The 12102-nt window shown below is 56.1% G+C and overlaps 1 protein-coding gene across 2 annotated transcripts in view; it reads left to right on the top strand.

Moving 5' to 3' along the window:
• Nucleotides 1-10892, top strand: part of USP20 (ubiquitin specific peptidase 20) — a 25239-nt gene extending 14347 nt beyond the window's left edge. For both annotated transcript variants that reach the window (XM_066610758.1, XM_066610757.1), the window contains exons 10-24: nt 1-392; nt 824-961; nt 2887-2999; nt 3553-3725; nt 4186-4280; nt 5060-5093; nt 5364-5409; nt 6501-6681; nt 7609-7735; nt 8394-8563; nt 8878-8959; nt 9175-9283; nt 9428-9530; nt 9841-9912; nt 10697-10892. The exon at nt 1-392 is cut by the window's left edge and continues 41 nt beyond it. In XM_066610758.1, coding sequence (XP_066466855.1) covers nt 1-392; nt 824-961; nt 2887-2999; nt 3553-3725; nt 4186-4280; nt 5060-5093; nt 5364-5409; nt 6501-6681; nt 7609-7735; nt 8394-8563; nt 8878-8959; nt 9175-9283; nt 9428-9530; nt 9841-9912; nt 10697-10857 — 1996 coding nt within the window. In that variant the 3' untranslated portion in view covers nt 10858-10892. The remainder of the gene's footprint in view (nt 393-823; nt 962-2886; nt 3000-3552; nt 3726-4185; nt 4281-5059; nt 5094-5363; nt 5410-6500; nt 6682-7608; nt 7736-8393; nt 8564-8877; nt 8960-9174; nt 9284-9427; nt 9531-9840; nt 9913-10696) is intronic.
• Nucleotides 10893-12102: the final 1210 nt, after the last annotated feature.

The raw sequence follows: 12102 nt of genomic DNA, 5'->3' as shown, positions 1-12102 counted from the left end.
CGAGGAGCTCAAGGAGCCAATCGCCGCCGAGACGCGGGACTCAGACTCGAGCGACACGGACGACAAGCGGGAGGGTGACCGCAGCCCCTCGGAGGACGAGTTCCTCTCCTGCGACTCGAGCAGCGACCGGGGCGAGGGGGACGGGCAGAGCAAGGTCGGGGGGGCCCTGCCCGAGGCGGAGCTATTGATCCAGGACGAGGCCGGGCGCGGCATCTCCGAGAAGGAGCGGATGAAGGACCGGAAGTTCTCCTGCAGCCACCGGCGGAGCAACTCTGAGCAGGTGGACGAGGACGCCGACATCGACACCTCCGTGATGCCCGTGGACGGCCGGGCCTCTCCGGAAGCCGCTCTGCCGCCCACGCCGCGGCCAGCCAGCCCCTCCAGGACCCCAGGTGCAACCGGCGTTCCAAGACGGGGGATTCGGGCACCTGCGGAATGATGGTTATGTTGTATATAGGGCCTTCTTGGTGATGGCTCCTCTTTTGTGGAATTCCCCCCCCCCCCTGGAATTAAGAGCAGCGGGATGTGGAGACCTTTTTCTTTAGGAAGGCATTTGATTGACATTATGGGCTGGCACTTTTAAGGCGATGTAATTTTAATACTTTTCTGTTAAAGACTGTGTGGGTTTAGTGTCTTAATCGTTGTTATGTTTTAATGTTTTTAGTGCATGTTTTAAATTTAATTTGGGTCGTTGCTTCTTCTGTTAGCCACCCCGAGTGCCCTTGAGCGTTGGAGGAAGGTGGCGTAGATGTCATTCAGATCAACTGTGCCATTGGCGTGTGAGGGGTTTTTAGAATGACTAACCTCCCCCTTTCCCACGCAGAGCCGGACAACGATACCTTTACACGCTGCTCCTCTCGACCGTGTAGCCCCGTGCACCAGGAGATGCATGGCAAGCTGTCCAGCAGCCCTCCGCGGTCGAGTCCCGTGAGGCTGGGGCCGTCTTACGTCTTGAAGAAGGGTAAGCGTCGAAGGCCTCCTGGAGCCAAGGGATAAGATGGTTGGCAACCTTCAGTCTCGAAAGACTATGGTATAAGCCTACAGCACCCAGTATTCCCAGGCGGTCTCCCATCCAAGTACTAACCAGGCCTGACTCTGCTTAGTTTCCGAGATCATGGTATAAGCCTACAGCACCCGGTATTCCCAGGCGGTCTCCCATCCAAGTACTAACCAGGCCTGACTCTGCTTAGTTTCCGAGATCATGGTAGAAGCCTACAGCACCCGGTATTCCCAGGCGGTCTCCCATCCAAGTACTAACCAGGCCTGACCCTGCTTAGCTTCCGAGATCATGGTATAAGCCTACAGCACCCGGTATTCCCAGGCGGTCTCCCATCCAAGTACTAACCAGGCCTGACTCTGCTTAGTTTCCGAGATCATGGTAGAAGCCTACAGCACCCAGTATTCCCAGACGGTCTCCCATCCAAGTACTAACCAGGCCTGACTCTGCTTAGCTTCCGAGATCATGGTCTAAGCCTACAGCACCCAGTATTCCCAGGCGGTCTCCCATCCAAGTACTAACCAGGCCTGACTCTGCTTAGTTTCCGAGATCATGGTAGAAGCCTACAGCACCCAGTATTCCCAGGCGGTCTCCCATCCAAGTACTAACCAGGCCTGACTCTGCTTAGTTTCCGAGATCATGGTATAAGCCTACAGCACCCAGTATTCCCAGGCGGTCTCCCATCCAAGTACTAACCAGGCCTGACTCTGCTTAGCTTCCGAGATCATGGTCTAAGCCTACAGCACCCAGTATTCCCAGGCGGTCTCCCATCCAAGTACTAACCAGGCCTGACTCTGCTTAGTTTCCGAGATCATGGTAGAAGCCTACAGCACCCGGTATTCCCAGGCGGTCTCCCATCCAAGTACTAACCAGGCCTGACCCTGCTTAGCTTCTGAGATCAGGCATGTGCAGTGTGCCTTATGAAGCCCTAGACTCTCCCCTTCCTGAGCTGTCTCTCCCTACCTGTTCCAGCCCTGGGGTCAAAGGGCCAGCATTGCCCCAGAGTGCAGGGAGCTCACCCTGTGCTTTGATGGCCCAGGGGATGATGGGAGGACTGGATGCGCAACCATGCTGGTGGCCACTTTCCCCCCAGGGTTGCCGTGGGGCTGCTGGAGATGATGGGGCAAATCTGGAAGCAGGCAACCGCCTCCGATTGCATCGGGGCTGAGCAGCCATGCCTACCCCAAATTTGCTAAAAGCCAGCTGGGAGTCTCTCTGGTACCGGCCCACTCTCCGTTTGTTGGGGGGTGGTGGTGATCACGGCTGACCTTTCAGGGTCGTTGTGAGGACTGCAGCAAGTCAAATTCTTGGCAGCTCTTTGAACTCACAGTTGTGGTCGCTGAGCCAAGCCGGTGCTTTCCCAGTGGCGTCGTCTTGACCAGATGTTTATATTTGGGCGGGAACCGACAAGGAGCTGGCAGCGTGCCAGACAGAGAGGAGGGGGAGACGTTAGCAGGGGCTGGCTGTCGCTAACCTGGAAGAAGGGGTGAGGAAAAAAAATCACCCCCTCCTCCCAGTAATTTTGGGTGAAGGGAGAACACAAGAACATCCTATATGGAAAAAGTTAGGACACCATCTGAGCAGGCTGGCAGCCCCATCTAGTCCAGCATATCCTGTTAGCCACACACACCCACCCCCCCGCACAAGCACGAGTGTTCACGAGGAGCCGTGTTCGTTTTTGGCCCTGTCTGCTGGAGCTAATGGGAGAAGCAGCCCATTCCAGAATTCTCCCTTTCCCTGCCAAGAAAGCCCTTCCGAGCCCAGTCCCAACCTGCTCTACGGCGCTGATGATATTGGCCTGCTTGGGGGGGTGCGTCAGGCTTGCTGTGGGACTCGTAGAACGCACAGTGCAAATACCGTATGTGGTGGTGATGATGATGATTCCGCAGCCCAGATGCTGGCCTCCAGCAGGCGGAAGAAGGAGCTCCGGTACCGCAGCGTCATCTCCGACATCTTCGACGGCTCCATCCTCAGCCTTGTCCAGTGCCTCACTTGTGACCGGGTGCGTAGTCAGGCCAAAGCGGCCAGGCGCCGGCTCTTTCCGGGGGGGCCCTCTCTCCGGGGAGGCGGCCTTCCCTTCCAACATAGAACACGCCGCCTTGCAGGGTGTCCCATTGCTTTGCTTGTGTCTGGCCTGAGATCGAGCTGAGATTGAACACGGTCCTTCCATTGCGTAGCGCAGAGGGAGGCCAGTTCTTGGAGCTCGGGGGGTCCATCTTTGTAGGGGAGAGCGGGGTGAGGGGGGGTCTTTTCTGAGCCCTAAAGATAAATTGCCTCTTGAAATGATGCAACATTAAGGACCATATGGGGCAATTTGGCAGCGCGGGGGCCTTCGAAAGATTCCCAGGCCTCATTTTGCAGCCAGAGTGGTGACCCATGCAGAGACACAACAGACTGCCTCCTCTAGGGCAGACAATTCCGCCATCTCCCTTCAGTGAAAGCACCTGAAGGAAATGGGGTAGCCCAGAAACGGAGCTGGTGTCTGCTTTAATGGCTCTTCCTGGGCAAGGACAGGCCCTGAGGCTCTCTCCTTCTCTCCTCGTGGTACCTTCCAGGTATCCACCACCGTGGAGACATTCCAGGACCTGTCGCTCCCCATCCCTGGGAAGGAGGACTTGGCCAAGCTGCACTCGGCCATCTACCAGAACGTGCCGGCCAAGACGGGGGCCTGCGGGGACAATTACGCCTCGCAGGGCTGGATCTCCTTCATCGTGGAGTATATCCGCAGGTGGGTTTGTGTGTCCTTTCAAAGGAAGGGAATGTCCGCCACAAAAGCCGACTTTGGTATTTTCTGTTCTAATATTCTGAGGTTCTCCCCATGGCCATGGGGAGTTTATTGGTCATCCTCTGTCTCCGCGGGGAAGAAAGGGGGTGTCTGGGGCACAGGGGAGCCTATCTCAGATAAAATATTTCTGGTGCAAGAGAGTGGCAACAAGACGCAAGGGTCTTGTTGTCTTGGGTGCTCCCTGGGGCATCTGGGTGGGCCACAGTGAGATACAGAAAGCTAGACTACGTGGGCCTTTGGCCTGATCCAGCGGGGCTCTTCTGATGTTCTTATGGTCTTTGGGCTCCTTGAGGCACCTGGTTGTCCACTGTGAGATGCAGGAAGGTGACCCAGATGGACCTTTGGCCTGATCCAGCGGGGCCTTTCAGACGTTCTTATGCAATGCCCTTCCTTGCTTCTGCAGGTTTGTGGTGTCCTGTATCCCCAGCTGGTTTTGGGGCCCCATGGTCACCCTGGAAGACTGTCTGGCTGCCTTCTTTGCCGCCGACGAGTTGAAAGGTGCGTTTGCGGGGAGGCAAGAAGCCTCGATGCCTCTCCCTTTTCTCTCTTGCCAGCCCTGAAAACAGAGTGGAAAAATACCAGGGGAACCTTGATTCATAGCTTCTCCGGGTTCAGGAGGACCTCCTCCTTGAATCTGGTTCAGGTGGTCGATCTGTTCTACCGCTTTCAGACTGAGTGCCAGAAGCTCTGGACGGAATTCCATGGGGTGGCGGGGAGGTTTGCTGCCCAGTCCTCTTACCAATATGCTGTTTTTCTACATGCAAGGACTGCAATTTTCAGGAGGGGGCGTTCTGTCTTGTGAACTCCCCACCTGCTGCCCAAAGTGGTACAGTCCAAACACAGAGTGAGGGCCGCCCTCAGGTAACCGGGGTGGTGTTTGATGGCCATACGTCAGCTGCCTCTTCTGCTCCTCTCCTTCCCCCTACCCCCTGGATTTGAAGAGGAGAATGAAGGAGGAGGAGAAGCACGATGAGACAAGAGTGTTGGCCTAGAGCGGCTTACAATGGAGACACTCTAGCCCACCACTTTTCTTTCATCCACTCTTTCCCTTTATTTCGTTGTTCTACCTTTTTTCAAAACAAGGAGTGGGAGGTTGAAGCAGGGTGGCCGAGGTCTGGCACTGTGAGTTCAAATCCCTCCTTTGCCTCGACTCTAACCACTAGGGCTGCGGCTCACGGCTTAGTTTCTGGGCTCCCAGTTTGCCGCGCCACAGCCAGGCTACAGTGACATTTTTCCTCTCTCAACCATGCTGAAACTTTCTCCGTTTCTCCCCACAGGTGATAACATGTACAGCTGTGAGCGCTGCAAGAAGTAAGTGCGGCTTGCTTTTCGGTAGGGCCGTCCCACAACCCTCGGGCCCCCCCTTGGGGCGATGTGGTCTCCCTGCAGCCCTTCCCGGGTGTTTGCTTGGGGTGCCCAAAGTCGAGGCTTGTTGGCCTGTTGCATGTGGGTCAGAAAAGGGAAATCGATTTCAAAAGAGCTGGGACCGGTGTGGCTTCTGACGTTAATTAGATCCGTTCTGACGTGAATTATGCATGTTCGGAACTGATACGATTCTTGGGCGCTCTTGCGCTTCCCCAGGTTGCGGAACGGCGTCAAGTACTGCAAAGTCCTGCGGCTCCCCGAGGTAAGCGGAAGTCGCTAGAAGCTCCGGCTAACTCGGCCGGACGTTCTTGCCTTCTGAGATGGCAGCCTTGAGCGCGCCTGGGCAAACCTTGTCCACCCAAACTGGCGTGTGGTCAACGTAGAGGCGGGCAGGCTCACGTGGACTGACGATGTCCTGGCCCACCGTGAGCCAGGGGGTTGGACTAATGTAGGAGTGTCAAAGATGTCTCATACAGGGGGCTATAGAGCATCCTTGGTGCCTGCCCAATTCTGGGGGGGGGGGTTCCAAATAAAGAGCTTCCAGGGGGTGCATCTGGCCCCCCTGGCCTTAAGTTTGAAACTCCTAGTGTGTTTAATTCTAGGGCAGCTAAGATGGGGAGGGGTCTTCCTCCTATAAGGCAGCCAGTTTCAAGTCACTTGGCCGCGACACACTGGTGTGCAGCGAATGGTCCCCAGGTGTGCCGCCAGAATTTGGGAGAGGGTCATTGATTCGTAGGGCCGTTGGGTGATGTGAGCCCCCCACTGGCAGCCCAGTGGTCAGTGGTCAAAACACCGAGGGTGTGCCTTGACCATTTTATTGCCTTGCCAGTGTGCCATGAGATGAAAAAGGTTGAAAATCACTGCCAAGGAATGTTTTAAAAGAGCTTGATAGCTTTAGCCTAGAAAGGGGGGGTATGTGGTAGCTGCCTTCAAGCAACTCAGTTGCTGTTGTGCAGAAGGCTTGCTTTCTGTGCCCCCCCCCGAGGGCAGGACTAGAACCCCACTCCCCTTAAAACAATAATTTATATCTATTTTCCTCTTTATAAACAAAAGCACACAACGAATACAAGATCATCCAGACTGTGCAGCTGGGATATAATTGAAGCAAGTGTTATTATCCCCATTTCACAGATGGGGAAGAGTTGAGGCCGAAAGGGGGCTTGAGGCCACCTGGTGAGATCAGGGCAGAGGCAAGATTGAGGCTGCCCCTCAGCCTTTCAGGCGATACACTGTGCCAGGTCTTGGTACTAAGAATGCCTTTCTTAGTCAAAACATAAGAACGTGTTTTATGTTCAACCACTTCAACCCCCGCCCCGCCCCCATTAAAAAATCCGGCACCTTCTCTCCCTCTAGATCTTGTGTATCCATCTGAAGCGCTTCCGCCACGAGGTGATGTACTCCTTCAAGATCAACAGCCACGTGTCCTTCCCCTTGGAAGGGCTGGATCTGCGGCCTTTCCTGGCCAAGGAGAGCGTGTCCCAGATCACCACGTATGACCTCTTGTCCGTGATCTGCCACCACGGCACAGCAGGCAGTAAGTTGGCACTCCGCTTTTGTTTTTGTTTTTAACGCCTATGAAACTTTTCTCAAAAGGACCTGGGCTAAGAAAAAACACCCGGATCAAAAGGAGACAAAGTAAGCGGGTTGCCTAGGGGCACGTAGTACGGTCTAGTCCACCTTTCCTTAGAGCTGCCTGAAAAATAGTACGCGTCACAAGCACCATTAAGGCTACAACTCTGTGCTGGTTTAAAGGTTCCCCGCTCGCCCCGGCTTTAAGCCTAGTTGTGTCCGACTCTCAGGGTGGTTGTCATCTGTTTCTAAGCCGAAGAGCCAGCGTTTGTCCGGCTTACCTGGGAGTAAATCCTACTCCCTAAGCATGCCTAGGCTAGCACTCAAATGTGCGACATTTTGGGGAGGAGGGGACTTCTCAAACAGTATTTAAATTTATTTTTTTTAATCCCTGAGTTTAAAACAGCTGCTAGCCATGCTGAGAGTTGGGGATGAAGTCAGCTAGGTCTGTCATCCCAACCACACTTTCCTGAGAGTAAGCCCCATTGAACAAACTAGGACTTAGAAGTAAGACCTGGTTAGGATTGGACTTAGGTTAGGAACTTAGGACTTAGGTTAGGACCAGGATTGGACTGGTTAGGAAACTGGACTTAGAGCAGACCTGGTTAGGATTGCGCCCTATATGAAGTAAAATAAGTTTCGGGAATAGGAAGAAGTGGCAGGAGAGGAAAATCCGCAAATGAAGGAATTTTAAAGGGGATATTTATGGTCCTGTAGTCTTAGCAGGCCGTGTCGATGGGGAGACCCTGGAGTCTCACGGACCCCTGGAAGCTGCTCTGTCCAATGCGGTTTCAGATCTGATGTGGGAGACCCTCTAAATGCCACGTAGCCACTTAGAGTTTGTCTCCTGGAAACTGAGGCCTGACCTGCGCGTGCATCTTCTCTCTTCAAGGCGGGCACTACATTGCCTACTGCCAGAACGTGATCAACGGCCAGTGGTATGAGTTTGACGACCAGTACGTCACGGAGGTCCACGAGACAGTCGTCCAGAACGCGGAGGCCTACGTCTTGTTCTACAGGTCAGGGAGTGCTCTTGGAGCACCCGGGCAGGCTCGGAGATGTAAACCTCTCTAGAAGCGCTTGAGGCCTCTTTCCAGACGTCCTGACGTGGTGTGACAGATGGTCCCCTGTAAGGCGGCACTCTAGCCACCATCTCCGCTGCTCCCCCTGCCCTTGCTCACGGCTGTACCTGGCAGCCTGGGGGAGCAGCGGAGATGGTGGCTAGAGTGCTGCCAGTTAAAGAAGGGGAAGTATTTGTTACACCATGTCAGGATGTTTCAGGCCAGCCCTGCAGCCATCAGTTGGCCCTCTCCCTGTTAGATTGTCCTGATTTAGAGACGGTGGCTGAAGTGCATCCACAGGAAGGGATGCAGTGGGTCCTTATCGGTGGGCTTGAGGACCTCCCAGACATCACTGCAAGCCACTCTGAGGCCCCCCAGATAATATTTTAATATCCGCAGAGGGTCCTAGAATCAATCCCCCAAGGGCCCACTGTAAATCTAGGAGAATCGATTTGGCACCGTGTACGGGAATGAACCACTGGGACGAAAGAGCATTTGGGCCCCCCGGCTATGCCGTTTGAAGGACCGGCGGCTTCCAAGCCTTCAACCTGCCCCCTTTCCCCATTTCAAAAACATTTTATCCCCCTTCTTTCTCCTTCCTAATTTCTTCCTCCAGGAAAGGCAGCGAGGAGGCGGTGCGGGAGCGGCAGAAAGTTGTCTCCCTGGCCACCATGAAGGAGCCCGGCCTTCTCCAGTTCTATATCTCTCGGGAATGGCTCAACAAGTTCAACACCTTTGCCGAGCCGGGGCCCATCACCAACCACACTTTCCTCTGCTCCCACGGAGGTGGGCGGCCCCCCTGGCGGGAACGTTACCGGTGTCGGCGCGGTGTGGCCGGGGAGGGGGGGGCGGTCAGGCCTTTGGCTTGTCGAGTCCGTCTGTTCTCCTCCACGCTTCCATCCTGTTGTCCTCTCCCTTTTCACTTTGAAGTAGCAGGTGATATCTCCACCAAACTTAGGCAACCGTCTCGGTTGGTTGGATAGGCTTTCCCTGCCCCTTGAAGCTGGTAGCCAAGGCCCACTCAGTTTGCTCCCACACCCTGCTGAAGAGTTGGCCGTTCGGAAGGTGTGAAGTTTCTTAAATTCCCTTCTCTCTCACAGGTATCCCTCCTAATAAATACCACTACATTGATGACCTCGTGGTGATTCTCCCCCAGAATGTCTGGGAATATCTATACAGCAGGTAGGCAGGGCGGCCCTTTCTCTGCCAAACGGGAGGCTTGCGTTGTGCGCGCAGCGCGCGCCGTGCTTGCTTGTTCGGAGCGTCTTTGACTCGGGCAGAGGGGCCAGAAGATCCCCCTTCCCCCAACCACAGAATCCACAGTGCAGCCAGGAAGACGGGCACACCCCCTTGGACCTGGACTGCCCCACGCTTGAGTTTTTCCTCTTTGGGTCCAGGTTTGGCGGCGGCCCGGCGGTCAACCACCTCTACGTGTGTTCGGTGTGCCAAGTGGAGATCGAGGCCCTGGCCAAGAGGAGGAGGGTGGAAATCGACACCTTCATTAAGGTACGGCCTCAGGCAGCGGCCGGGCAGGGGAGTGCGACTGGGAGGTTTCCTGTGCCTTGCGGCGGCGGTGGAGGTGGTGGTGGTGGTGGTGGTGGTGACTTTTGGCCTCCTGCCATAACCACCCCTCTATTCTCTGCCCACCAGCTGAACAAGGCCTTCCAGGCCGAGGAGTCCCCCAGCGTCATCTACTGCATCAGCATGCAGTGGTTCCGCGAATGGGAAGCGTTTGTCAAAGGGAAGGACAACGGTACGAGCCCCAAAGAAGGGTGGAGCCGGTTACTCTGTCGTTGGCCGCTTTTCCCATTGGTCTTGCTAGTGCTCCCTCCGTGTTAGGAGGCAGTCTGCCTTGGTGCAGAGGACCAGCGGTAGGAGTGGGTTGTCCCCTGCCTTGTCCCCCGCTGCCGGGTTCTCGGAGGGAGCTGGTGGGGAACAAGCGGCTGAACTGGACATGCCCTCCCTCCCTCCCTCGGCTCTTCTTGTGGGTTGTCTACACCGGCCGCCAGCGGCCGCCCCATCTTTCGGACCGGGTTTCCGGAGCCGCCTTTCCTTTCTTGCAGAGCCGCCGGGCCCCATAGATAACAGCAAAATCGCCGTGGCGAAGGGCAGCGGTCACTTGCAGGTGAAGCAGGGTAAGGCCACGGCTCTGGCTAGCCACGCGCGCTGAGCCTGGGGTCACAGCAAGGGTCAGGCATGGGCTGAGGTGCCATGGGCCCGCACTTGTAGTGGGGCAACTCCCAAAGTTATGGGGCTCCAGTTATGGGGCGCCTGGGACCCACGGCCCATAGATTTTTAACACCCCCCTCCAGAGACGGCCTCCCAAGGCTTCTGAAGGTCTTCAGAAGGCCCCCATTCAGCACCCCCTCAAGGCATCGTACCCAGAGCAGTAGACCCCCCCAAACCCTCCTTAGTTACGCCACCGCAGGGCTCCGCTGCAAAGGATTGTGGGGAAACCGGCGGTCTGCTGCCGTCCTCTCTCGCCCAGTAAGCCAGCCAGGGAGTCAGGAAGCCAAATGGGGCAGCAGGCAGATGCCAGCACGGTAGCAGCAGGGGCAACACAGAGGTGGAGTTGTGCCTGTCTGGGGTAGGGTCTGATTCTCTCACTTTGCCCTTTCCAGGGCATTGGGAAGCCTGTCGTAGTGGGATCTCTAGCCCAAAGCCCCCCAGAAGCTGGAGCAGTCACTGCCCCCTAGAACGGGTGGAACTTCGTGAAATGGAGGCAGGCTCCCCCTCCTTATCCGTCATATGGCATTAGCCCGGCCCGCTCTGCAGGGTAGTTGTGCGGTGGCGCAACATAACCTACAGACCGTCGCATTTTGCTCATGCCAGTTTCTCCCAGTTTGGGGAAGGCGATGAGAAAAGGCAGGCGCTCACCGGAGTTTGTGGTCTCAGCCGCTCTTTCCGGGACCCTTGCAGGAGCCGACTACGGGCAGATTTCCGAGGAGACGTGGACCTACCTGAGCACGCTCTACGGCGGAGGGCCCGAGATTGCCATCCGCCAGAACGTCGCCCAGGTGCAGGAGTTCGAGAGCCTGCACGGGGAGCAAAAGATTGAAGCCGAGACCCGGGCTGCCTGAAGGACGAGGGACCGCACGGGGCAAGGCACGCCGGAAAAGTACGTGTGTCTTGCACGCTTCGCAGCGCCTGTAAGATTGTACACGCGTCCCCCTGTATCTGCTGGGGATACGTCCCTACTGCCCAGAACCACGGATAGTAGCAAACCCTTCTCAGATCACCTCTTTTTCAGGTAGCTGCCCTGAGTCGAGTGTGTCGGGCTTTGAATCCCCTTGGAAGAAGCATACAACCCTGATCTCCGCATCGCTTTGTTCCCAGGCTGGGCCGGGGGGGACGGACTTCGACCTCCCCAAAGGGAGCGGACCATCTGCGCCCCCCCAGAGCAAGCCTGGACACTTCTTTCTTTGAACCTCCTACGTGGCAGCAGCGTCCTGTTCACGGCAAGCCACGCTGCGGCCCAAAAGGACGTTTCTTTGCGGCCCAGGAGCACCGGCGAGGCTGGCGGGAAGGCAGGAGAGAGAGAGAGAGCGCATGCTCTGCCGATCGGCCCTTCCTTTTGGATTTTGGCCTCTGGAGCCAGCAGCCCCAGAAGGAATTCCGGAGCATTTTGATTTGCCACTAGAGAAGCCTTTGGGGGGATTGACTACACGATTACCATGGTGGGGGGGTCTGTCCCTGTTGGGCTGTGCAAAAAGGGGGACTTTCTTCTGCTGGCAAAGAGTTTTTAAAACATGGGATGAAGCCCATCGCTTTTATTTATTTTTATTTGCAAGTACCCAAACCCCATCGCCTTGTTTCATAGTGGGTCTGTGCCCCCCCCAATAGGAAAAGGAGCACAGCTGGCATGTGTCGCCCCCCCCCCACTTCACCTACAGCAGCTGAGTGTAGGAAAAAAAACAACTCCTTGAACCGATTCCCTACAACGCAGCCTTCCTAATAGCGTCCCAGTCAGCAGGGAGGAAGGCGGGCAGGTAGACCTCATGCCTTGATCCAAGCTTTTGGGGGGGCTCTGAACACTGGCAAGTGGATGGCTAGCGCAGGCCAGAATTGTCCCACTTGCTCCTCTCACACACCCCCCCCTTCCAAAATCCAGGCTCAGATGATCCCGACATTTGCTCTGTCCCAGCGTGGGCTGTGAAGGATTGCAAGATTTGAGGAATCCTTTGTGCCCCCCTGGTTTGATTGGGGAGGGGGGGCCAGTGGCAGCTTTCCGAAGGGCTTCTTCGGAAATGATGACTGCTGCTGTTTCTTCCCACCCCCCACTACCAAACCCACCCACCCCCCCGTTTGATAGCTGGGCAGAGCTG

The sequence above is a fragment of the Tiliqua scincoides genome, chromosome 16 (genome assembly GCF_035046505.1).
Source record: "Tiliqua scincoides isolate rTilSci1 chromosome 16, rTilSci1.hap2, whole genome shotgun sequence".
Lineage (NCBI taxonomy): Eukaryota > Metazoa > Chordata > Lepidosauria > Squamata > Scincidae > Tiliqua > Tiliqua scincoides.
Note: the sequence above shows the minus strand (reverse complement) of the source record. Positions and strands in the feature narration are given on the sequence as shown.